The sequence below is a fragment of the Emys orbicularis genome, chromosome 2 (assembly GCF_028017835.1).
Source record: "Emys orbicularis isolate rEmyOrb1 chromosome 2, rEmyOrb1.hap1, whole genome shotgun sequence".
Taxonomy (NCBI): Eukaryota; Metazoa; Chordata; order Testudines; family Emydidae; genus Emys; species Emys orbicularis.
Genome location: NC_088684.1, coordinates 199,889,139 through 199,915,797, shown reverse-complemented (window position 1 = coordinate 199,915,797; position 26,659 = coordinate 199,889,139). Strand labels below are relative to the sequence as shown.

General features: G+C 43.4%; 1 protein-coding gene across 1 annotated transcript in view; it reads left to right on the top strand.

Moving 5' to 3' along the window:
• HECW1 (HECT, C2 and WW domain containing E3 ubiquitin protein ligase 1) overlaps positions 1 to 26,659 on the top strand; it is a 283,590-nt gene that overhangs the window by 144,734 nt on the left and 112,197 nt on the right. The window contains exon 5 of the mRNA XM_065398899.1: positions 2,202 to 2,371. Coding sequence (XP_065254971.1) covers positions 2,202 to 2,371 — 170 coding nt within the window. The remainder of the gene's footprint in view (positions 1 to 2,201; positions 2,372 to 26,659) is intronic.

Genomic DNA, 26,659 nt, shown 5'->3' with positions numbered 1-26,659 from the left:
ACTATCTTTTATTGGGTTTTATCATAAACTGTCTAGTGAAGCAAAATATTTTTGCCTAGCTCTGTAGAGTTTCTGATCCTTAGCCCCTACTCTTTGACACAGCTGTACTCTGACATACACTTTGTGTTCATTTGCAAAGCATTCCATTAGGAGTTCCAATCCATCCAGCATATCCTCTTATTGACCCAATTGTACCATTGTTAATGGGTTTTAATTGGTCTCATCTAACCTATTGGCTCAGCTGTCTCATCAGGTTTCTGTTAAAGTATTAAAACTGTGTGATAATGAACATGTGTCAGATTATGACTTTTAAACAATCCTCAAAGAGAAATGACACTTAAAAAATATTTAGAAAGAATCTCCAAAATTGGTTGAATTTATCTTCCCTAACATTTTACATCTCTTTAAGACAGTGACAGAAAGAAGCAAAACTGCTATTTATTGCCTTTGTTTCAATATGAAATAGAGTTTTAAATGAAAGGGGATGAAACTCTATACAAATAGCAGTTGAAATAAAGAATCACACACTGAAGTCATTACAAGCAAGTGGTTTCACGTTCCAAAGGAAGCTAGAAATGCATCTGGAAAAAAGAGATTCAACGGGTACAGGCACTAGCTGCTAAGGAGTCCTGAACTAATGAGATACAAAACAATCTACAGGTATTTCATGGGCTTCAAAAAGACAAGCAATAATGGGCTATGTGGCCGCCTTCAGGACCTTATGGGTAAATTTGAAAAGAGGCACTTGGGGGTTCCATCTGCATGACTCACAATAAAGCCCCTGAGAGTTGTGTAGCTAAAAATCCTGCTCTAAGCTTTGAAATGGTAGGCAGGTACTTTCCTAGGTTTGCTTAGAAGAAGCTCCACCAGTACAAAGAAGCAGACTTATTTAAAGTGGGGGGAAAAGCTCCCATTAAGCAGCAATATTTTAAAAACCATATGGTATCATACAGCCAAAACTTCCAAGCCCAGTTGACCAAATGTGGGTGCCTGAAGCCATATTTAGATGAACGTTAGATTTAGGAACCAAATTTTGTGTTTGAAAATTTGGACTGTATTATATACTATACAAAAATAAAAAACAATGCATTGCATAATAAAATATTGCAATAAAATTAATGTTGAACAATGATGCTTTTATTGTAAAAAAAACAATAAAGCATTATATTCTAACATACAGGATTCAAATGAGTTCCAGCTTATCCGTGCAAGAGAGCATCAAAAATATTTACAAGGAATATTTCATATAAGGAATATTGTGCATTTCACCTACTGCAGCTTAACTGAATGTATCAAATAGAATTAAGTGAACCTTGACAAATTTAGCTTCTCCTTTTGCCTGTGGAGTATCTTTGAGCAGATCATGATTTTCCTGAATTTGTTCATTAGTCAAATTCAGAATTTTTTTTCCTCAATCAGTTGATCGTGAGTGTTTGAAATTAAACTTGGTTGTGATTGGTTAGATAATTCACATGGTATTAGTTCTGTTCCAAAGTTAGATGAATACACAAGCGCTTTAAGTGTGAGTATTTCCATGTGCAAATCTAAAATTCAGTTTCCGCAAATTCTAAAGGATGAAACTGAGGTGTTTTCAGCAGAAACTTGCCAATCATCAATTACTCAACTCTCTCTCTGCAGAAAGCACACCCAAAAGGAATGTGATCTTGACTAAGGATAGTTCTTTTAAAAATGTAAATAAATATGCACAGAACACTTTTTGAGAGAGAATTTATTGGGAACCTTTTACAAAAGGAAAATGAATTCTCAAAAGGTGACATTTTGGCCTCATTGAAGTCAATTAAGAGTTTTGTTTCAGTGGGGTCAGGATTTCACCCTAAGAATTTAAGTGACTTGCCCTTAATCACACAAAGTCTTTGGCAAAGAAGGGAATTAGAACTCTTTTATTTTGACTCCCATTCTTGTGCCTTAATTACAAACTAATTTTTACTTGCTCCATAGATGGGAGGATTAGTGCTTGTACTTCAGTTTTAAAGTACTTTATAAATCCTAGGTGTTATTGAAATTATTTGTTATGGTTTGGTTTTATGTTACAATACAAGTAATGTAGAAATAATGTAGTAGAATTTTTCATGTTCCTCCTTTACTTTTTAATTTGTCATTAGTTCCCCGTGTAGTTCTGCTGGCTTCCCAGTGCACTAATTGGAATGTGATTGCTAATCAGAATATTCACCTTTTTGCAGATTTCCAGGCTTTGGGTCTGAAGAAAGGAATGTTCTTCAACCCAGACCCATACCTGAAGATTTCCATTCAGCCTGGAAAGCACAGCATCTTCCCAGCGCTTCCTCACCATGGACAGGAGAAGAGATCCAAGATCACATGTAATACTGTGAACCCTATCTGGCAAGGAGAGGTAGGTAGCTGAGTATCTCCCATTCTCGAGACTGCTCTATTCTTTTTTACCCCTTTGTTTATAACATTTTCTTAGAACCTGGAAATAAACTTGATGATATCTCAAATCAACAGTACATTAAAAAAACAAAACAAACAACAAAAACACCCTAGCTTCTTGTTTGTTACCAATCAGGGTTTTATTTTTTTAAATGTAATAGACCTTAAATCAGTCAACTTGATCAAATGTATTTTAACTACTGTTAGTGCTCAATAGAAAAATACATACCCAGAAAATTTATATGTAACCTCCTTTTCAGCCTGAGTCAAACAGCTTGCTCTATAGTCTCATTTTGTTCTAAGGTTAACTTACAGTTTGGTACAATTATAGGACTGCATACAGTTTCATCTTCACTTATTTTCTCTTTTTCACAGACAAATATATTTTACCCATACATTTCCAGTGTATTTGAATCTGTTTATTTGTTTTGTACATCAGATTTTTGCTAACTTAAGCGCCTGCTATTTGTTTAGTACAATACCAAAATACGTATTCCCTAGTTAACGATTCTTGACCCAATCATATCTAGCAGGCTAGCATTTTTCTTGACATGACTTCGAAAGCATGATGGGGAAGTCTGGCTCAGAAGCACTCCATAAGCCTTATAAAAAATATCTGGCCCATAGATCAAATGTGGTTAAAATTGTGATTTAACAGATTGTTCTTGTTCCATGACAATCCTAAATTTATTAATGCCAAAGGCCTAATTTTCTACGAAGATGAATGTTAGATTAGTACTTTCCGTACATATTGTATTTTAAGGCATTTTTTATTGTATTTTTAAAAATCATTATTGAACATAGGCATCACCCAGCATTGAAAAATATAATTGGTTGTTTTTGAAAACTGCTGTTAGACTGATCGAAATCGTGTAGTTATGAAAATAGAGAGAGAACATTGTGTGAGGTACTATAGTTGCAGCATGCAATCAAAAACGGATGTGTGTGATTGAAAAATGTCAGTGGTAATGTAAATTAGAGGCAGATTTGCCCATCACCTGGAAGAAATACTCTGAAGTCAGCTGCACCTGCTTGAATGGATTCAATAGGCACCAGTGAGAACTTAATGCATTTCACCGTTGCCAGCTGCTTTTAAAGTACACCTGAAACGGGCACTAAACACAAAGGGCCTGATTTACCGGTGTTCCCTATTGGGCCAATTAGTTCCATTTCAGAAAAATGGTAAAAAAACCCAAAACAAATAAATGGATCCAAATTAAATATAAACTGGAAAATAGTTTTGGACTAATCTGTGTTGAATCCTATGCCAAAGGTGAGGGGGAAGAGATCCAAAGAACAGTGACTGCACGCTCCTGCACAGGAGATGTGTAGCATTAGGGATCACAAGGACTATGAGTATAGCCTTGATACCCCAGAGGAGTGGACAGGGACATGGCCTGAATCCTTCATTCGGTATTAACTGGTGCAGCTGGCAACACTTGGAGTGGAGGCACATGCTGTCCCTGTGCAAAGAGTGATGAAGTGGCTGTATCATGGAGACTGAGTGGGATTTTCTGAAGCATTCAGTTCAAACCTAACTCTGCTCCCACCCAAGTCAATACAGTTAAATATGATTTACTTTTGCTTTTAGGCCCCTTTGCATTACCAGAGCAGTATAAAATGGCTTTAGTGTAAATGAGACACAGGCCCTCTGAGACTGGCTGCTGCTCTGACAGTTTGTCAGCGCTCCTTCCTCCAGTCATGCCGGGATGTCCGAGTTTGCTCAGTGACATTCCAAAATTCTGTCTGAAATGGAGTGATGGAGGAAAAACAATGAGATGGTCTAATTGGGGCTTGAACAAAAAATAAATAAATAAAAGAGCACAGCGGCTTCAAACTTCTTCACTCAGCCCCATAGTTCTCTTGATGGCATGAGAGCCCCCAGGCTCTCATCTTTAGTACTGTTAGCCTGCATGACAAAGAAATTCTAATCAATTGTGGTGTCTGTCGGCATACTCCGTTCCTGCCTTCTCTGCAGCCAATATGAAGACATTTAGCTGCCACAGACCAGTAATACATTCTCTGTTCCCCAGGCACCAGTGACCTGAAATCTTCATCCACTTGTCCATGTCTTAGCAATGAAAAACCAGCATCACTTTCCACTGACTAAAAGTTATTGGGCGTGATTCTCCATTGCCTTTCACTTTGTGTAAGGAGAGCTGGAATGCTATCAAACCAGAATGGCAGCATTTTATACCAACTCTGTGTCCAGAAAATCAGGCCCACAGTACATAAAAATCAGGTGTGGGTTTTTTTCCCCATGAAAATGTTTTAGGTCCTGAATTCATTTGAGAGGGATTAGTTTTTATAAGGTGCACTGTCATTGTGTAACTGCTTTGTGTAAATAGCAACCAGATGATCCTTTTTATTAATTGAATTACAAGTCTAATTTGGGATATTTGCTCACCTCACCTGAAAATTCAGGGGTGGGGGTTGAGTGAGGGGAAGAGGACTGTGCAGTCATTATAAATGTCTGCAGACTGGGGTCTTAAGTCTGCTCTGTTATGCCTGGCCAAACTCATAACTAACCAAGAGCAGAAATTGGCTCAAATTTTGTAGGTGCTATCCACCATAGTAAAGTCATGCAGAGTGTGAGGAAATGATTCATTCACTGCCTTACATTCATGTACCCTAATGTTCCCTGGATATATACTATGTTGTTCCATATATTTAACCAGTATGCTTAGATTTCATACAGTATAGCACCTTCCATACTTCTTATATCCCAGAGCACTGTGCTCAGTGATGAATTAAATACTGGGCATGTAATTCACCACAGCTATAGACAACTGCAACTCTGAACTTGAGAGAGATTGCAACCACTGTGAATTTGGCCTTGATAATATGCTGCTTCGCTAAGAAAATGAGATAGACATTTTGTGATCATCATTAGCTCACACACAGACTGGTATTTCATCATGTGTTCCTGGTGCAGGCATTGTTGCTGGTGGTCCCGGTTCTGGCGTCCCAGTTCCGGAATCAGCTGCTGCTGTTGTGTCCCAAGCTGCTGGACCAGTTGCTGCTGCTGCTGGAGCTGGGCCATGGCCTGCTGCTGCTGCTGAAACTGGGCCGCCTGCTGCTGCTGTTGGCTCTCCGCTAAGAATTTAATAAGCTTCTCCATGTCCATGGTTGCCCGGGCACGTCTCCTCAGAGGGATCAGGGGATCTAATCCCCACTTCTGGTACCACGTGTAAAGGGGTTTGTTAGGGTCGCCCCTCTCTGGGACGGGTGGGAGCCAGGCCGCCACACTACTGAGGTCCGCTGAGTCAGGGAACTAGCCGGGTGAGGCACAAAACAGTCAAGGGCTCAGGCAGGGGCTGAGCAAATAGTTCCAGTATCAAGCCCAGGCCCTGGGTCAGGGCGGGGCAACACACAGTCTGGAGCTCAGGCACAAGCCCAGACTCCAGGTTCTGGCGTCTGGGGCGAGGGGGAGACTGCCACCCATAAGTGGGGTGGCAGGGGGGACGCAGGCCTGCCCACTCCACTGTGTCCCAGCCCGGGGCCCTAACAGTGGCAGGCAGCCTGCTGCTGTGTCAATGGGGATCCTGGCCGCAACACACTGACATCGGCTCTGGGTGTGCTGCAGCCAGACTAGGGTCGGGTGCCCCCGGGCTACTTCCTACTTCCCCCTCTAGCAGTACCTGCGTCTGGTCGGTGTCCTCCACGGAATCAAGCACCATGGGCTCCTCAGGGTACTCGGCGAGCGGTAGGCTTGGCAGCTCCTCTGGGTCGCTTCTCTCCAGTAGACTTAACAGCTTCTCCGGGGTCTGGTCGTCCTCAGGCCTTGACTGGTATGGCCAGTCCTCAGGTCGGTCACAGGCTGCAGAAGTCTCCCCAGCGGGAGCTAGGTCCCCAGCGTCTGGCTTCTCCGGCAGCCAGGCAGCTTCTGAGCCCTGGGATGCAGCTTTTATACTTCCAGTCCTGTGCTTTGACCTTTGGGAGGCGGGCGCAGGCTCCAGTGGCTCCGCCCACTTTGGCATCCAGAGAGGCTCGTCGCTCTCTGGGGCGGCTGGGAGCCAGGCCGCCTCATTACACTGGCTTTAGCCAGGTGTTGAGAGTTACCTTTTAGACAATATTCATGGGATCTTCAGCTTTCATCTGAACAGCCACTAGAGAGGCAGAAAGGACCTTGGTTTAATTTCTCTTGCAAAGGTTGCACCCCTAGTGATGCAGCAATCTTTCTGGTCCCCTATTCGTATGCTGTCAGCTTTAGCTTTGAGTCCACGTCCTAGTGTGAATTTTTTTCCCCCAGTAGCTTCTAGCTTAGAAATAAGAATACTACAGGCAGAGATATACTTGCAGCTATGTGTCTGGTTAATGTGAGAGCTATAGCACAGCACACATGAATGGGAGTCTGGCGATATGGATTATATTCCCAATTTTGCTTTTGTGCTGATTTTGGATAACGTTTCTGGGCCTCAATTTAACCATCTATATTATTAATATTCTGATAACATTGACACATCCCAGTCAAGACACGAGCTCCATTGTGATTCACGCTGTATAAACATAAAGAGAGAGTCCCTGACTGAACAGTTTACAATCTAAACGGCAGGACAGGTAAATGGTGATAGGAGAAAGAAAGTAGTGTTACCTCATTTTATAGATGGAAAATTGAGGTACAGAGAAATTAAGGCCAAGATTTTCAAAAACAACTAATGATTTTAGGAGGCTTAAATTTGGGGTGACCAGCAAGAGACATCATAAAGGGGTCTGATTTTTTTCAGAGGATACGTGCTCAGAACTTTGTGAAAATTAGGCCCCTTTAAGGTATCTGCCTTTAAACACCCCAAAATTGAGGCACCTGAAATCACCGGCCACTTTGAAAAGCTTGGCTTAAGTGATTTGCCCCAGATCACACAGGAAACACGTAGTCAGGTCAGGAATTGAACACAGATTGGCTAAACCCCAGTTTAGTGCCTTAACCACAAACCTATTGTTCCTTTTTAACAATGAGCAAAATTATATTTACCTACCTTTGTAAAATGCTTTAAAGTCTGCATCTGAAAAGTGGCAATAATGATTATATCTAGTGTGCCGGTGCTTGAGTGTCTCAAAAAAAAAAGGAGTAACTTCCTAAAAAGTGTGACATATCAGCCTTATATATGAGAAATTCCCATAGTCTACTCTGTTGAAAACAGAATAGCTGTGTCACATTTAATGAGTGCAGGAAATATGATGTGTTTTCTGGAATAAATAATTTAAAGGGTGTAGTTAGGGGGATTTCTCTACTTAGTCTAGATTTTATGTATCTGCCATTTAATGAGCAAGTCTAAATGTAACATGGAGGGACATCATGTGTTAAATTTGTGAGAGCTTTTGGTTCCTAAAGTAATAAATGAATGGATAAATAAATGAATTTTCCATCTGTCTCAGACGTAATATTGATAATATTTGTTATTCCATATTTCATTCAAGAACCATTCAGCTCAAGTTACAGATAGATATGAGTTGGAAATTTCTTAATTTGATCTGCTTTGCAGTGCTTTACATGAGAGGGCACAAGCGAATGGAAATTTCTTATTAAAATATGAGAGTAGTATGCAGCATTTTTACACCTGCAGTAGGGCTCCGAGTGAAGTGAAAGAGTTTTCACACATGGGGTTGTCCAGTGAGGCATCCTACAGCCAAGGTGACATCTCTTGTCACAGCTGAAAAGCCGATTTGTGACTTGTGTCTTTACATGTTCTCAGAGGCATAACATGAAATGCTGCTACTGCAGTATTTTGCACTGCAGGAGCAGCATTTCATGTTATGCCTCTGAGAACAGGATTATGGGAATGATGGTCAATTATTAGTGGTAAATATGCCCAATGGCCTGTGTTGGGATGTTAGATGGGGTGGGATCTGAGTTACTACAGAGAATTCTTTCCTGGGTGTCTGGCTGGTGAGTCTTGCCCACATGCTCAGGGTTTAGCTGATTGCCATATTTGGGGTCGGGAAGTAATTTTCCTCCAGGGCAGATTGGCAGAAGCCCTGGGGGGGTTTTGCCTTCCTCTGCAGCGTGGGGCACAGGTCACTTGCTGGAGGATTCACTGCACCTTGAAGTCTTTAAACCACGATTTGAGGACTTTAATAGCTCAGACATAGGTCAGGGGTTTGTTAGAGGAGTGGGTGGGTGGATTCTGTGGCCTGCATTGTGCAGGAGGTCAGACTAGACCAGCGGTGGGCAAACTTTTTGGGCTGAGGGCCACATCTGGGTGGGGAAATTGTATGCAGGGCAGGGGGTTGTGGTGCGGGAGAGAGTGCGGGGTGTGGGAAGGGGTGCGGTGTGCAGGAAGGGGCTCATGGCAAGGGATTGGGATAGAGGAGGGGTGCATGAGAGGGTTCAGGGAAGGGGGTTGGGGTGCAGAAGGGGTGCGGCAGGGGGCTCAGGACAGGGGATTGGGGTGCGGTGTGCAGGAGGGGGCTCAGGGCAAGGGGTTGGGGTGCAGGAGGGGTGTGGGCTCAGGGCAGGCGGTTGGGGTGCAGGAGGGGTGTGAGGTGCAGGCAGGGGGCTTAGGGCAGGGAGTTGGGGGGCAGGGTGCAGGAGGGGTTCGGGCTCCAGGGTGGCAGTGGCTCCCTGCATGCCTGCCCTGTCCCTGGCCTCGCACCGCTCCAGGAAGCATTGCGGCCCCTGGGGTTGGGGGGGCGGAAGGGTCCGTGTGCGCTGCCCTTGCCATGCCTCCAGGTACCTTCCCTGAAGCTCCTATTGGCCGTGGTTCCCCGTTCCCGGCCAATGCGAGCTGCGGGGGGCAGTGCCTGGAGGCAAGGGCAATGAACGGAGCCCTCTGCCCTTCCCCCCGCCTGAGAGCAGTGTGGGGCCTGAGGCTCCACAGGGGGGCAAGACTGCGGGCCGGATTCAAAGCCCTGAGGGGCTGGATCCAGCCCGCGGGCCGTAGTTTGCCCACCCCTGGACTAGATGATCATAATGGTCCCTTCTGACCTTAAAGTCTATGATTCTATGATTGCAACAATGCAAATGTTGGTAATAGAAATGTTGAAAAAAATCTTATATCTGTATTGTCATATGTAAATAACCGTATTAATTCCCACTTCACTGGTGCTCATATTTAAAAACTCTGTTCATCTCTTCCTGCTTCTCAACAAAGATTTAATAGATATAATAGCAGAGACTGTCATGATTTGCCATATTTGCACCCGCGGAGGATCTGGCTTTTCGTGTACTATCCTATCTTGTAAACATTGTGAAGTCATTGGCCCCAAACCTGCAATAAGCTCTTCTCCCCCTCCTTTTTCTCTCAGCTCCCCTTTCAGGCAGAGAGATGTCAGTCGCAAGGGCGTAGCAAACATCCTTGCTGAAAGGGCTGAGCCAAATTTATCCCTAGTATAAGGAATGAGGTCAAAGCCCTGTTTTTCTCAAAAGTCTTTATGAACACCAGACACTCCTATATTTGAAATCTTGGCGATTTTTTAAAGTGTTTGGTTAAGACAGGAAATTGCCTTTAGGGTTAGTTAGTCATAAGTGTTGGTTTCACTGTATATGTTGTATTTAATCCTTGGGACATCAAAGGCTTGATTCTGATCCATCACCTGGTTCACACCATTGATTTCAATTGACTTAAACTGGTATATAATCAGAATCAGGTCCCATGTAAGGTCCTGTACATGTCCCAAGCATGAAGCTACCTGGTAGCCTGCAAAGTTCCATGGCACTAATGGTTAAGTGATTCCACCACACTAACAGTATGTAAAATGGAAGGGAAGCCTGTGGGGGGAAAACCCTGAAAATTGGTCTAAAACCAGCAAGATGTAATTGAATAAAGACAACTGTAAAGTATTACAAGTAGGAAAGGAAAAAAAATCAAATGCGCAACAACAAAACAGGAAATAACTGGCTAGGCAGCAGTACTGTTGAAAAGAGTCTGAAGGTTACAGAAGTTATAAATCCATGGTACTCCCACATCTTGAATACTGTGTGCAGATGTGGTCGCCCCATCTCAGAAGAGATATATTGGAATTGGAAAGGGTTCAGAAAAAGGCAACAAAAATTATTAGGGGCATGGAACAGCTTCCATATGAGGAGAGATTAATAAGACTGGGACTTTTCAGCTTGGAAAAGAGACGACTAAGGGGGGATATGATAAAGGCCTATAAAATCATGATTGGTTTGGAGAAAGTAAATATGAACGTGTTATTTACTCCTTCTCACAACAAAAACTAGGGGTCATCAAATGAAATTAATAGGCAGGAGGTTTAAAACAAACAAAAGGAAGTATTGCTTCACACAACGCACAATCAACCTGTGGAAGAGGATGATGTGAAGGCCAAGACTATAACAGGGTTCAAAAAAGAACTAGATAAGTTCATGGAGGATAGGTCCATCAATGGCTGTTAGACAGGATGGGCAAGCATGGTATCCCTAGCCTCTGTTTGCCGGAAGCTGGGAATGGGCAACAGGGGATAGATCACTTGATGATTACCTGTTCTGTTCATTCCCTCTGGGGCACCTGGCATTGGTCACTGTCAGAAGACAAGATACTGGGCTAGATGGACTTTTGGTCTGACCCAGTTTGGCCGTTCGTATGGCTCACAAATTACATATAAGACAATAATTTGATGTAGCTGAGAAATAGGCAAATATGATTCTGGGGTGTATTAACATGTGTCATATGTAGGACACAGCAGGTAATTGACCTACTCTACTTGACACTGGTGAGGCCTCAACTGGAATATTGCATCCAGTTCTGAGTGCTGTACTTTAGGAAAGATGTGGACAAATTGGAAAGAGTCCAGATGAGAGCAACAAAAATGATAAAAGGTTTAGAAAACCTGACCTATGAGGAGAGGTTAGAAAAACTAGGCATGTTTAGTCTTGAGAAAAGAAGACTGAGGAGGGACTGATATTTTTTAGGGGCTGTTATAAACAGGATGGTGATCAATTGTTCTCTGTTTCTGCTGAAGGTAGAACAAGAAGTAACGGGCTTAATGTGTGGCAAGGGAGATTTAGGTTAGAGATTAGGAAAAACTTTCTAACTATAAAGTCAGTTAAGCTCTGGAATAGACTTTCAAGAGATGTGGAATCCCCACCATTGGAGGTTTTAAAGAACAGTTTGAACAAACACCTGTCAGGAATAGTCCTTCCTCAGTGCAAGGGGCTGTACTAAATGGCCTCTCAAGATCCCTTCCAACCATCCATTTCTATGATTCTATGAAAGAATGTTCTTTTCACAAATCTTCTCTCCCTACTAGAATGGAAATAAGGTGGGGTGCATATTGATTATGTTCATCTCTCCTAATGAGATGCCTCTGGCATCATATTCTCTGTATGAAGTCCTTTCAAAATATGTTTTTAATGACAGCAAGCTGTAAAGTAGCCCATCACGCAGGCAGTACAAATCTTACTGCAAGATTTAATTAAAACCAAGTCCCTATGTCTGCCTTCATTGACCTAATTCTGAGGAGCAGTGGCACCAGGTTTTTCAGTGACAGAGTTTTTATTTTGTTTTCAAAGGACATGGACTGATTGGGAATCACAAGCTTCGGGGGGAGCGAGTGGTAATCCCGCCTCTCTATGCCTACGTCTGTTCCCCCCGCCCCCGTTAGTCAGCACAGTGTGGCCCAATGGCCAGGGTCCATATACTGTCTCTCCCAGAGTGGGGTAATGCAGCCTAGCAGCCAGAGTTCATGCAATGTGCCCCTTGGGCAATGTGTCCCAATGGCCAAAGTCCACCTAATTCTCCCTCCCTTGGTGGGATAGCACAGCCTAGCAGCTGGAGTCCATGCAATGTGCCTCTAGGGTAGTGTGGCCCAATGGCCAGAGTCCATCTAATTCCCCCTCCCCGGTGGGATAGTGTGGCCTAGTTGCCAGAGTCCATGCTTCCCCCTTCAGAGGCAAAACAGGGGTCAGGTAACCAGGGCCGTCGCAAGGGGACGGTGGCTCCTGGTAGGGGGGCCCAGGCCCACCCAACTCCACCGGGCCCTGACCCAGGGCCCTGCCCGAGGCAGAGAGGTCCACCACAGGGTCAGCAGGGAATCCTACCAAAACACGCTGACCTCATAATGGTGGGCAGTACCACTCCCTTACCTTCCCTGGGTCACTTCCTACCAGTTCTCCGGCAGCAGTAGTCCATATGGCATCTGGGTCTCCAGGTTCCCCAGCACCAGACACTCCCTGGGGTTCCAATAGCTGCAAGCCTCTGGTCTAGGTCTCTGGCTCCTCAGCTCTGGGATGTCCAGGCTGCTCAGCACCCATCACTCCCTGGGCTTCTGGTAGCATCAGACCTCTGGTCCAAGTTTCTGGCTCTTCAACTCTCATGGGTAAGGGCTGGAGCCTCTGCCAAGCATCCTACCTCCTCGGCAGCCAGCACTGACTGAGCAGCTCTGCAGGCTTTTATACCTGACTTCCAGTTGGAGCATGCCCAGCAGAGCCTTAGGGGTGGGGCTTCCTCTGCTAGGAGGGAAGGGTTAACCCCCTCGGTACCAGTGTGGGGCCGATCCGCCCCATCACACTGCTAAATATCTTAGTGAAGTTCAGCAGATTGTTTCCTTTTTATTAAAGGCATACAAAAACTGTGAGCTCCATTAATAATTATGGGTGAGATTTTTAAAAGCATCTACATGACTAAAGAGCAAAAGTCCCCTTGAAAGTCAATGGAATTTATAGTCTTAAATCTTTGAAAATCCCATGCTATGTCACCCAGTGTGCTACAGACCGTACTACAATGAAACCCTTATCACATAGGGGCTTGATCTAAAATCCATCAAAGGCACTGTGACTCTTTCAGGCCCTTAGTCTTCTTATTGACACCTCTTTGGGGGGGGACAGCGTTCCTATTTATTCTGTGATTCCCTGGCACAGAATTTGCTGTGGAGTCCAAGAATCTACCCTGGCCACAGAATTATGCTCCAGAATCTAAACTTTAATTTAAAAAAAAATTATGAGCAAAATTGTCAAATCTAGATGGCTAAATTAAGTTTCTAAATCCATAACTAGACACCAAAATAAAAATTATGTGATTTAAATCTGTTCAGCTCCCATTGACTTTCTGGGATTTGTTGGCGTTCAGTCCTGCTGAAGATCAGGCTATTTCTACTTAGGTGCCTAAATATGGTGTTAAGAGTCTAATTTTTGCATCCTGGTATGAAAATTTTGGTCAGTGTTTTTAGAGCTAATGGTGATAAATATAACCTTGAAAATGTGATTCAGGTATAAAGTATTGTTATGTTTTCTTTCAGACAGCCTGGGTTTCAAAGGTTTGAACTGCCCCATAGGATGTTATCACCTACAGATGCCAATTAAAACATCACATAATTTCACTGATGATCACACATTAGCTAGCTAATGTGCTTATCTTGCCATCCCAATCAGCTTCCCAAAGCTCCAGGGTGCTGACAGCCTTCAGCTTCTTCATCTTGACAACTTCCACAGTGTAACCAGGGGCTTGTCAGTACAAATATCTACAGGATTTTGCCTTCTGAAAATGTTGGGATGATGTAAATTAAACTCAATTTAATATCTAAGGTCCAGATTGTGACTCCCTTATTCACGTTGACAAGAGGTTACTCACAAGAATAATCCTAGAGTGAGCAAGGGATTTACAACATGGCCCTAAATAAATAACAGTGGGGATACTGTACTGATTAAACTGTTCATTTTGTTATTTAATTCAGCTAATCACTCCATTTTAAAATGTAAATGAATCTGTTGCAGAACTTTTTTCTGCCATAGAAACTGAAGAACTTTACCCCACAGAGTTTAGGTCCAGCTTCTACACAAGGGGTGAAATCCTGATTCCACTGAAGTCAATGTGAATTTTGCCGAAGGTTTCAATGATGCCCTGATTTCACCCAGCATACACAGAGCCTTGTGTATAGTAGCCTCATTATACAGCACTTGCTAAAAAACAGCCAAGCAAAATGGAAAAGATCCAAAATGTATTCAACTGTATGCAAAAATTGTAGTGTGTATAGCTGTCATTTTCTGAATATCTGATGATAATTGAAGTGTGAAGGCCCAAGACAGCTCAGATTTCCTTCAGGAACTGATTAAAAGCAAGAAGTACGGTAAATACACTAGATTGCTTTAATATATCATTCTGCTACATATACAATTTAACTGCAATTTCTGTTCCCCCAAAAAGTATATAATTCTTGCTAGTCTCACACTTCAATGCCCATAGGAGTCCTCAAAGTATTTTTAATCTGTGCAATACTAATAAATATGTAGGCACTACATGTAGGAATGAAAGAGAAATCATAATTAACTGTGGACGTGGTGTTTGAAATTGACGTTTCCATGAGTTCTTTTAAATTGTTAATGGCATTGTCCTGAAATTTGCTATTAATAAAACAAGAGAAGACTTGTTAGACTATCTAAGCCTCCAAAGAAGAAGAATTTTTAAAGAGTCTATCAACCACTAACTCAGAATTTTGTAGAACACATGAAATTAATGTAAGGGGAACTTTTTCTATTTTTCGTTTCTACAGCATGCTCATTATAGGCATATAGCAAGTCTGTGCCTGGAGGCTCTATCCAACTTTCAAGGCAGTCAATGGAAAAATTCTCATTGACTTCAGCAGGATTTGAATCAGACCCTAGAACAGCAGCACATATTCAGATATACACTGGGAGATTCATCCAGTGAAAAAGACATTGTGCTTCAGGATAACATAGCACTGTTGGGCTGGCTCAGTTGGCTGAAGGGCACTCTTTACTGCTGCTGAATTTGGGAGCAAAGTGTCCTCTAGTAGATCCTTTATATAAGTACTATAGTATTCTACAGTTATTGACCAACACTCTGCAGCTTGCAGTAGTGATGCTGCAATGCTTTGTGTTGCTATTGTTTAATACTGTCGTATTTTTTAAGCAGTTATGGATGTGTTACGATTGCATTTATAGTCATTGTTTTTCCCAGATACTTTACACTTCCTGATATAATGTACATTTCATTATATTCACAATATATAGCTGCTAACACAATAGCGGTCACTACTACAGGATCCCATATCTATCCACATTGGCTCACAAGCAGCACAGTGTGCATTTTGCCATCTTTCCTCTTATGCGGTCACGTAGGAACAAGCAGGATTTAGCCCCAGCTGCTTAAGAAACAAAAATTCCCCATGAGTTTGTATAGTTCAGACAAATAGTATAGTATTAGGCAATAATTACAAGCACAGGAAGTTTTTGAATGGTGGACATTTCTGTGTCCTTAAATAATGGAGATAGCGAATGTTGCGGGGCATTAAAATGTAATTAACTAACTATACTATTGGAAATTAAAAACCTAGTGATGAAATATTCAGCTAAAAGACTAAATCTGTTCTCACCCATCAAAACTAAATTATAGTCTTTTAAGTTTTACTTCTTACATCTTCCCTTTGGTATGATAGATATCTCAGATAAAATTTCTGTTTAATTATATTGCGTATTCAGCTGCAAATCAAGAGCCTCATTCCTCCTGTCACCTATGTTTTAATTTATCTACTCATCATCAGCTACACTGACAATCTTTTAAAAGAACTAATTTGTACATAAATCCAATCTAATCAGGGTTAATGGATTTATTCTGATTTATTTCAAATTTCCTTTATATTATTGTTAGAAGCCTGTCTCTGTGATTCTCCTCTTTTCCTCCCATGATGGTTTTACCATGTTTATTCAGATATGAGAATAATGTTGGTGAAAAATACAAACGAGGAGTTAATCATCAAAATCAGCTAACTTAATGTTATAATTATCTTGAACCCCTGGAATGGAATGGAATGTCCCTTTTAAATGGGTGCAGATGTATTCTGCAAAGGCAGCATTTAACGTGTACCATGAGTTCTGTACCATATGTGAGCAGCATGCACAAAATCCCCATGCAATCCATTTGTATGAATAATTTGTGTATGCACAAACCATTGTTGGGTCAGGGAGCAGACATGAAGTAAAATGCAGGTTACAGTCTTGAACCCTGAAAATGACACTTGCTACAAGGTGTCTGCAAAGTAGCCTCTCTCACATGTTTTAAGGAAAGCCAAGTTTAGGGCAACTACTGTAAACCTAGAATGATAGAAATTTAGGGCTGGAAGGGACCATGAGAGGTCCACTAGTTCAGCCCCTCATACTAGGCAGGACCAAGTATACCTAGACCATCCCTGACAAGTGTTTGGCTAACCTGCTCTTAAAAACCTCCAATGATGGGGATTCCACAATTGCTCTTGGAAGCCTATTCCAGTATGTAATTATTCTTCGAGTTAGAATGTTTCCCGCAATATCTTACCAAAATCTCCCTTGCTGCAGATTAAGCCCATTACTTCTTGTCCGGCCTTCAGTGGACATGGAGAACAATTGATCGCCATCCTCTTTATGACAGCCTTTAACATATTTGAAGACCATTAACAGGTCTCCTGCTCAGTATGTGTGTGGATTAGCTGGCATGTACACATGAATCTCCCAGTAGCTGACACACTGTGCTTCATTCTGATTGAAGTTTCAACAATGTGAATCTATAGAAGCCTGAGGAATAAAACCAGTGCAAGTGACAGGAGAATCAGAACCCTAGTGAGTATTTTAAAGTGTCAGTTTATGTCCTCAGATCCATCCAAGATCTGACTGTCATGTATGATCGAAAAGATCTTCATGTATACAATAAAAGGTACCCCTCCTTTTTAAATTACCGAGGAATAAACTACTACTGTACATTTCTTGGCAGCAGAACAGTGGAAGAACTTGAAATCTTCTCAGTTTTTCTAAGTTAAATAGATAAGTTTACCTCAGTATCCACAATATCAAATTGTATTTCCCCATGTTCACTATAAGAAATATGTTAAATATTGAGGTAATGTTAATTTCTTATCTTAAGAAAGATGCCCTGGACTGAATAGACATTAAGATAACATATGGAGTATAAAGTACATATCAATAGAGATCCATTAATAAATATGGGAATAAGTTGGATAATGACTATATTTGGCAGAGGCACCGATGTGGAAATATTGCCAACAGCTAAATCCATGCATGGAGATCTGCAATGGCAAACACAGCTATGGTACAAGTGTTGTACCGTGGTGTTTAGAAATACAGCACAATGTTTTTTATTCTAGATATTCATTTTATGTCGCAGGCTGTCCTTGCCTTCTCCTCCATTAGATGGTTGATTGAATTGTCTCTCATCAGTGTCCTGCAGTTATAGGTGCACACTGAGAGGACAGTCCTTTTTCTGGCCCCTGAGATTCTTAACAGCCTCTTGTCGACTGAACTCCCCACCACTTTCGTAGAATAGATCGAGGCGCGCACAAGGAGTTGGGGCCTGTTTATTTGTGTTGTTTTAGCCATTTCTTCATCTACCCGCTGGCTATGCCATCAGTGGCGCGTTTACCTCCTCAATTTAACTAGCACTCCTCCTCAAGGAGGAGGACAGCTGTCCTCTCCCTGGGTTGGTAGTCTGACACCTTAAAAGCATGGTTGAACCTCCTGAAGAATACACTCTGCTATCCTCGCTGTCAGATAAGCCAGGGTCACTGCTGCACCACTTTGAGGCATTGAGGTAGGATTTTGCAGCAGGGTCCCATTAGAAACCATCAAAATCAGATGGGTGCAAAATTGTTTTAAAGAACAGTATTTTTTAATGGTTTTTAAAATTCCCATGGCTTTTTCAGGGGGAAGATGTCATGTTGTTCCCCCAGTGAAGACCCATACAGTGTCCATTTACATCCCTTTACTCCAAGAGCCCCAACCACATGCTCCTCATATGGGGGGGCTTCCATGGGTACGGGAGGGAATGATGCCACTTGGGCTCTGCTTCCCTCCCTTTGATGATTGTGCTCGTGGCCAGTGGAATGGCATTTCTGTTTCTCCTACCCCCCCTGCGCTATCCAGCTGGGGGAAGGGCAAGACAATCCTGTAACACTGAGATGGCAGCTCTCACCAAACACCAAATCTGCAATAGTAGTCAATATTCCTAAACACTTGTTTTAAATATGAATATATTTATAAGCAAATTACTTCTTTAGCTCTCTGGGGGTTAAACCATCTCTCCCCTGATCCCAAGAACACAGAGGGTCCTACATGGTGCATAATTAACACCGTTCCATCATGGCAGCTTGTGATGATATCACACAGAGCACTCTGCTCTCCTTGCAGGCCATTGCATCCTGGTTTGGTTTAACTGGGCCAGATGCCTCCCGAGCACCCCCTCATGGCCAGGGATCACTCTGCAGGTGACCTGCTTCACTTTCTCCTCTCACCACAAATAAACTCCAAAAAGGCTTTCATGAGTTCTTTGACGACAGCCCTCCTTAGGGTCTGGTTAAAAAATAAACACACAACTCTCCCCCCAGCCTTAAAGTGGGCACATTTCCAAACTCCCTTGGTGTCTCAGGGTCCTTTCTGCCTTACCAGGCTACTCGCAGCCCTTCCTAGCTGAAGCAGTTCCTCTAGTCTTAGGGTCTTCCCTGCAGCAGCCTTTTTCACTTTCTACAGTCTCTACTGCTTCCTTTCCTTGAAGCTTCCAGCTGCTCTATATAGGAGAATCAAACTATATACCCAGACTCCATCCCAGGTGGCTAATTAGATGGGTGCTGGCCAGCTCCAGACTTCCGACCCTGGAAGGGGCAGGCCACCCCATCACACTCTGTAGCTGCTCCCTCTGTGGAAAAGTGGAGATGGATTTTCAAGTCAGTCTCCATATCCCTCCAGTCCTTATCATCTCTGGTGAGACTGCCAACAAAGGTGCTAATTAGTGCTAGTTGCAGTGGTGATTTTTGTGATATAGGTCCTTGTGCTATAGAAGCCAGACAGACCACCAACTCATTTTACACCAGTCCCAATACAGCCATCAGCTCATAATGTCTTTCACTTATTACTGCCCTGAGCCAAATTAGAACAATATACTTTTGAAGAGCCAAATAAGTTTCATATGTGATGTTGTTCCCCCTGCTCTGGGGTTATTTTTTCTGATTTCCCCCTCCTACTGACTTGTACATTTCTTCAGGAGACAGAAAAGAAGTGTCTAAAGAATCAAGCATGAACTGAACACATTTTTAAAAAACTGCACCATCTTTGCTTAGCAATCAGAGTTCTGCAGAGATGCAACCCCATTACCAAAATGGAAGTAATTGCACTAGACATCAAAGAACAAATCTATCAACTTGTTCTGCAGTTCCAGCTTTTTAATGTGCCCACATATTTCACCCAGTTGTGTTTAATACTAATTTTGCAGCAGAGGAAGGGGAAAAGCATAACTCTGCCGTGGCAATCTGCCATGTGCCTTGCCGAGGGTGCCCATCATCTCAAATTGCATCAGTCATTTTGCATTAGGTCATACCTGATATGACATGTAAAGCAACGCACCGTGACTGACACAACATTATGGGTAATTAGTGGATCAGGTTAATTAGAACAGTGTAGATTTTATTTCCTGCTTGCTATCCACTCACTCACACACACCAGGTAGTGGCTATATTCACAGGGCCAGCCTTCAGCACAAGTGAGACAAGCAATCCCTTTGGGTCCCATGTAGCCTAAGTAACTTTTCTTCTAAGAAACTAAGTAATTTTCTTCATACTTTGTAGAGCAATGTTTACTGGAATCACATGACCAACAAACATCTGAGTCCATGAGTTCTTACTGAAGTCCAGATTGCTCTATAGAGTGCAAAGTAAAATTACTGTATTCTAGCAGTGATTTTAAAATCTTCCTGGTTCCTTTACAAATGTCCTCCATTCTTCTGTGTCCAAATCAATAAACAAATCATTTTCCTGGCTTTTTTAACCCCAAGTCTGCAGCTGTGTTTCATTGTAGTGCTGAAATCTGTGACTTCCCTTGAGCTTTGCTTCACTGATGTAGTACTGACATTGTTTCACTAAAATCACAAGCAAAATCCATCCGGCCACTTTTGAATTACAGAATAAAGGACGGGGAACTGTTTCTTGTTTGGTTGGTTGGTTGGTTTGGTTTCACTTTTTGGAAAGCCTTAACAATTTGATAAAGCTGTATCTCAAAAACTTCATGGTTTAGTAATTTCCCATTTGCTTTGTGCATTAGTCCTGGAGAAGGTATATAATTCACCCTCCCAATATGTGTCAGAAGCCTCACCAGCAATATGCTTATAAATATCCATTTTCTGATGTATTCTACATACACTGTCCACAAACTACCGAGCACCTCATCCTCTGAAACAGAGGACTGTGGAGACCCGACACGAGCATATGCATTGCTATTTCCTTGTTAAAAATGTGCTTAAAGTTAAACATGTGTATGTTTGCAGGGTCTGACACATAATAAGTAGCTCAATTGCTTTTCACATAAATAGGCTTATTGACTGCTAGGTGCTTAAAGATCAGCATGTGCATAAGTGTTTGCAGGATCTGGACGGAAAGCCTCAGTCCATTGCAGAGTGCAGCAGGATCTTGAGGCAGAAAAAGGGTGGTGGAATTTTAACACAGAGTGTCCCAGTCTTTTGGACTTTTGTTCTGCAGTGTTCTAATGAGATTCTTTTTTACGTTATTTACAGCCTTCACTCTGTCTTGATGAAGATTTTATTTCGGTACAGTCCAAAGAGCTACATAAACATTCTAAACATACAAATTCAAAAATGAAAGGAAGTTTTCATAGGTATAAACACCAGTAGTTTGCTACAAAAATGATGAAATTCCTGCAAAAAGCTGAGTTTGCTGGTGGAAATGGTGAAACTTTGCCTTAGGTCAAACTTATGAATATCACCAGAAGAAAATTGTTGGGTTTGCACAATTCTAATTGCTTTGAATGTTTGTTTTCTAACTCTGTTGCTTGTGTATAACCCAGCACTCACTGTGCAGGTCAATTTCCATAAATCACAACAATATCAACAAGGAAAACAAGACTCAGCTCTTACTTTTCTTAGCAAGTATCTATAAATAGACTACTCAAGACAGATTCAATTCACAACAGACATTCTGGCCAAAGGTCTGTGTTGTTTTTTTAGCTCTATCCATTTTTACCTGTTTGTAAAAGGCCTTTGACTGAAATGTCCCTAATGAATGTGATTTGAGTAGTGTATGGGTCTAATCCTGAGGCTCCAGTAGTGACTGCAGAACAGATGGATACTGCTTCACTCCTTGAGGGGATAAGTATTCCTTCCTCCATGCTAGACCTTCCCTTAGCTGGCAGTCAGGCTGTGAGCTAGAATACAGATTTTCCCATTCACTCCAATAGCAAATATTGACTGTTGTTTTCTTTGTTGATATGATTGAAGGAATGGAGATTGTTTAGCAAAGGGGTGGCTGGGAATATGTGCGGGCAGCAACCATGGACAATACAGGCTATATTAGCATTTCAAGATATTCTGCTACATTTGTAAAAATGATTTACATTGTGATTTGTAGATTTGTATAGGTGGGATCCATGAAAGCACTTAGGCACTTCAACACCAGATTCGGGGAGCCTAAGTCCCAGTTTTGGCTCTCTGCAGCCACGAAGGACAGAAACTTACTATGAAAGCAGAGATTCTCATGTAACCACGTGACTCCAGGAGTTGAGGCTTTAAGAAAAGCACCAAATATTGCGCAATTCACAATAAAAATTGTGAGTTAGTAACACTGAAGATGGCAAATGAAATATTCTTACAATGAATCCCTTCGGGTTATAGTTGAAGTTAAAAATGGAGCTGTTTGTGGGCACATGTGGGAGCAATATTAACCGACATCTTCCTACATAAAAAGTCAATTTTTATTTCACGTTGTGATCACATAGTTGCCTTCTCTCAGCACTCTTGGAATGAATTATTCATTGCAACATCATTCAGTGTGCACCCAAGGGTACCACAGAATTCATAATCAAGCTCTTTTTTATTCATAGATATGCAGCCTATGCTGTCATCTTTGCTTCACAGAAAAAGCAGACTAGCTGCTCTTGTGTGACAGTTTGCAAATACTAGACCAACAAAAAGACATCATGCTTATTAAAGCCAGTAGCAGTTACTAGCATTTTATATTGGTTGATAGGAGTTGCCTTTTGAAAGAGACCACAAAACTCACTGTCCTTTATGCTCTTCAAAGACATTAAGGACCAGTTTTGGGGTAATGCAAAACCATCCCATCTTAGGGGTTGCAAGAAAGGTTACCAGCTAAGACAAGGATGGGCAAACTTTTTGGCCCGAGGGCCACATGTGGGTATGGAAATTGTATGGCAAGCCATAAATGCTCACAAAATTGGTGGTTGCGATGCGGGAGGAAGTAAGGGCTCCAGGGTGCGGCCAGAAATTAGGAGTTCAGGGTGTAGGAGGGGGCTCCAGGCTGGGGTTGGGGTGCAGTGGGGGTGAGGGTTCTGGGGTGGGGCTGAGGATGAGGGGTTGGGGGTGCAGGACGGTGCTCTGGGCTGGGACCGAGGGGTTCAGAGGGCAGGAGGGGGATCAGGAGTGGGGCAGGGGGTTGGGCACAGGAGAGGGTCAGGGGGGACAGGCTTTGGGCGGTGCTTACCTCAAGTAGCTCCCAGAAGCAGCGGTATGTCCCCGCTCCGGATCCTACGTGGAGGCGCAGCCAGACGGCTCTGCGCTCTGTCCTGTTCGCAGGCGCCACCCCTGCAATTCCCATTGGACGTGGTTCCCGCCCAATGGGAGCTGCAGGGGCAGCACTTTTGGCGGGGGCAGCGTGCGGAACCCCCTGGCTGCCCCTATGCGTAGGAGCCAGAGAGGGGACATGCTGCTGCTTCCGGGAGCCGCGTGGAGCGAGGTAAGCCCCCGACCCCGCTCCACAGAGGAAGCTCGAGGGCCGGATTAAAACGTCTGGAGGGCCGGATGTGGCTCCTGGGCTGTAGTTTGCCCACCCCTGAGCTAAGATGAAGGGGTCAGCATTTGTAGGGTGGCAGTAGTTAAGAATAGCGTGTAAGTTAGGATTTGGTAGTGTTATATTTCCAGATCCAAATATGCCAATCATGTCTTTAATTAAATACCTTTTAGGGCCCAAATTTTCAAAAGTGATTAGTGATTCCAGATGTCTCAGTTTTTAGGGGCCCAACTAGAAACACCTTAAAGGGGCTGATTTTCAGAGGGAGAGTGCACAGCTCTTACTCAGGGCCGTCCTTAGGATTTATGGGGCCCTACACAGTATTATTAAACTGGTGCTCCTATGCCCGACTTGCTCTTAGCAACACAAACATAAGCTTACGGTATTGGAAAACTTGCCACATGCACTTTATTAAAAACGGTTTAATTGTGCCACCTTCTCTCCCACCTGTGCCCCCAAATCCAGGCCTGCGCTGCCAGCGTGCCCCGCCATACCACCCCCCTGCCCAGTACCTCCACTTCCTTATGCCCAGCAACCCCCATGCCCAGTGGCTCCTCACCCAGAGATCTCCACCACAGATCCCTATGCCCAGCGATCTCCCACCCACAGCACCCCCCCAACTACCCAGCACCCCATTTTCAGCACCAAAAAATTAAATTCTGTGCACAATATTTTAAAATTCTGAAAAGTTCTGCAAATTTTGTCAATAAATAAATGTGGAGGCTTCAGCATGGCAGTGGCAAACATAGGCCACTGGCTGCATGGAGGTGGGAGATCACCCTGCAGCCTTCCCTCTCCCCCCTTCTCTCCCCCCCTCCCCTCCTAGGATAGGGACTTGGCAGGAAGATACCTCTGTGTGCATGTCAAAAGGCCACAGGGAAGCATTTTACAAAATCCGTTTGAATGACGAAAAAGAAATAGCTGATACCAATGGCTGAGTCCAGCCCTCATCCAGGCCCTTGTCTGCCACCGCTCTGGGCCATAACTCCCAAATGGCCTTTCATTCTCCCTAAAATAGAGCATTTCCCTCTAATCCTGAAAAGTAAAGAGGTGCTTGGGATGTGCATTTTAATCAGAAAAGGAATTATATTCAGGCACCAGTCTTTTTTTCTGCCCTGATTTACGCACCTGGTTGCCATACACGGCTCAGTGGGATTGTACTGGGTATAACTCAGCACGCAGTTTCAACAATGCTTCAACAGTGGGGCTGGAGCCATAACCAGCCAAGTCTCATTTGAACAGTGGCTCTTGTTTTGAATTATTTAACGCCATTTTTAAAGGTCTTTCCCACAGGTGAGGAAGAAGGTGCTGCATTCTTCAAGGGACCTTTAAAATCCCACTCAACGCTGCACTGTTTAGAACTCTCCCTAATTCAAAATGCTACCAGCTTGAGAGGCAGCCCTGGAGATAGTTGGCTCCACAAGAAAAAAAATCATGTCCCTTTTCTCTAAACAAAAGTTTTCAGCTACTCCAGCCTTGTCAAGCGTGAGTCCATCTTCCTCCCCAGCTAAGAGGTCGTTCCCTCCCATGCATTCTGCAGCCCTGATTGCTGCTTTTCTGCTCCAGGTACATCCCCCTCCTCCTTTTGTTTTAGTGTCAGTTTCCTCCTGTTGACACCGGAATATTGTGAATGGGCAGGAAAAGCAAACGCCACCTTCTTTTATTTTCCTTTAACTTTCCCTCCTCCCCAGCCAGGTTGTGTGTGTGCCTCTCCCTCCTCCCAGCCCGCGTCTGCTGCTGATCCCTGCTGGGGAAGGGAGGAGAGGAAAAGGCGATGGTCCAAAGGGGATCCTCGGCATCTGGGCTTAGACTTTGGAGAAGAGGGAGGCGGAGTGAAAAGGAGACTAGAAGAGAGATTGCAGGGAGTTGCCAGTAGGGCAGGGCATGTTGGCAGAAGAGGGGAGAGGTGCAGGTACAGTGTGGGGCTGCTCGGTGAGAACAGCAGCTCTCCCCAGGGGCCACCAGCCTGCTCCCCAGGAGGCCCTAGCGTGTTCGCTGCTCACTTACTGAGCCAGACAAAGACACACCTCTGCTCTTTTCCCTTCCTAGCCCGGCTCCCCGCAGCCATCCCCAGCCCGGTTCCTCCTCCTCCCCCACCTCACTTCCCGCAGTCCCGTGCACCGCTCTACCTCCCAAGCTCGGCACTCCAGCTCTCTTCCCAGCCTCCGGGTTTTCCCCCCACTCTGTTCCTGCCCCCCCTTCCCCGGTCTGGCTCGGCGCCCCCTGCTCACTCACATGCAAACTTTCGTTCCTGGCCCCGTGAGGCTCCACCCGAGCCAGAGCCCTGAGCTGGCCTGCTGAGGAGTGAGTGGGTGGAGGGGAGGGGCCGTGCCGTGGCGTCAGGGAGAAGCCTGTCAGCCCATCATGGGGGAGGGGCTTGAGAGGAGAGGAGTCTTCCTTGATGCATCCCACTGGGAGACATTCACAGAGAGAGAGGACTGTTATCATGGGATGAACTCTACCTGAATAGGGAGGGAAATAAACTTCTGGGATGGAAGTTGGCACAATTGATTAAGAGACCTTTAAACTAGGGAGATGCTCTTCTAATTGTCACACCTGGTTCTTATGTTGAGTGGAAGGAAAATCAAGTAAAAAAGGCTACAGCAATGGAGAAAGGAACAAGAGAGGGTAGGAGAATGGACAACAAGAGGCAAGACAGTAACGGTCAGGTAGGCAATACTAGTAGTAAAACGACTTCACCTAGTTGTGTGAACCCAAGCAGAAACAACTAAAATGTCTCTACACCAATGTAGGAGGCTGGGTAACAAAATGGAGGAAATAGAATTACTGGTGCAGGAAGTAAAACCAGGTATTATAGAGATAACCAAACATGGTGGAATAGTACTCATGTACATGTGCTGAAGTACAGGTATTGAAGTTTATGTGCTGTTCAGGAAAGACAGAAATAAAGGTAAAGGTGGTGGAGTAGCACTGTATATTAATGATGAAGAAGACTGTAAAGAAATTAGAAGTGATGGAATGGATAAAACAGAATCTATTTGGATCAAAAATCACTTTGGATAAGAAAGGTAATAGAGGCCTTCTGGAATAGTTCTTGGGGTCTGCTACAGACCCCCAGAATCCAATCTTGATATGAATAGAGACATCTTTAATATTTAAATGAAATTAATACTACTGTGATTATGGAAGACTTTAATTTCCCAATTGTTAAATAGCAAGGACCTCATAGAAGAATTGGTTGTAGAGGACAACCTTTGTGTGAGTGGTCATAAGTTAGTTCATCTGAAACTAAATGGAAGAATAAATAAGAATAGGTCTGCAACTCGGACCCTATATTTCAAAGGGCAAACTTAAAAAAATTAAGGGAATTAGTTAGGGAAGTTGGGATTGAAGAATTCAGGGATCTGAATGTAGAGGAGGCTTGGAATTACTTTAAGTCAAAGTTGAAGAAACTATCTGGAGCCTGCATCCCAAGCAAGGAGGAAAATCATAGGGAAAGGTTGAAGACCAAACTGGATGAGCAAGTATCTCAAACAGGTTATTAAGAGAAAGCAGAAGGCCTACAAGGGATGGATGGATCAGAGGTCAGAAGATGTAG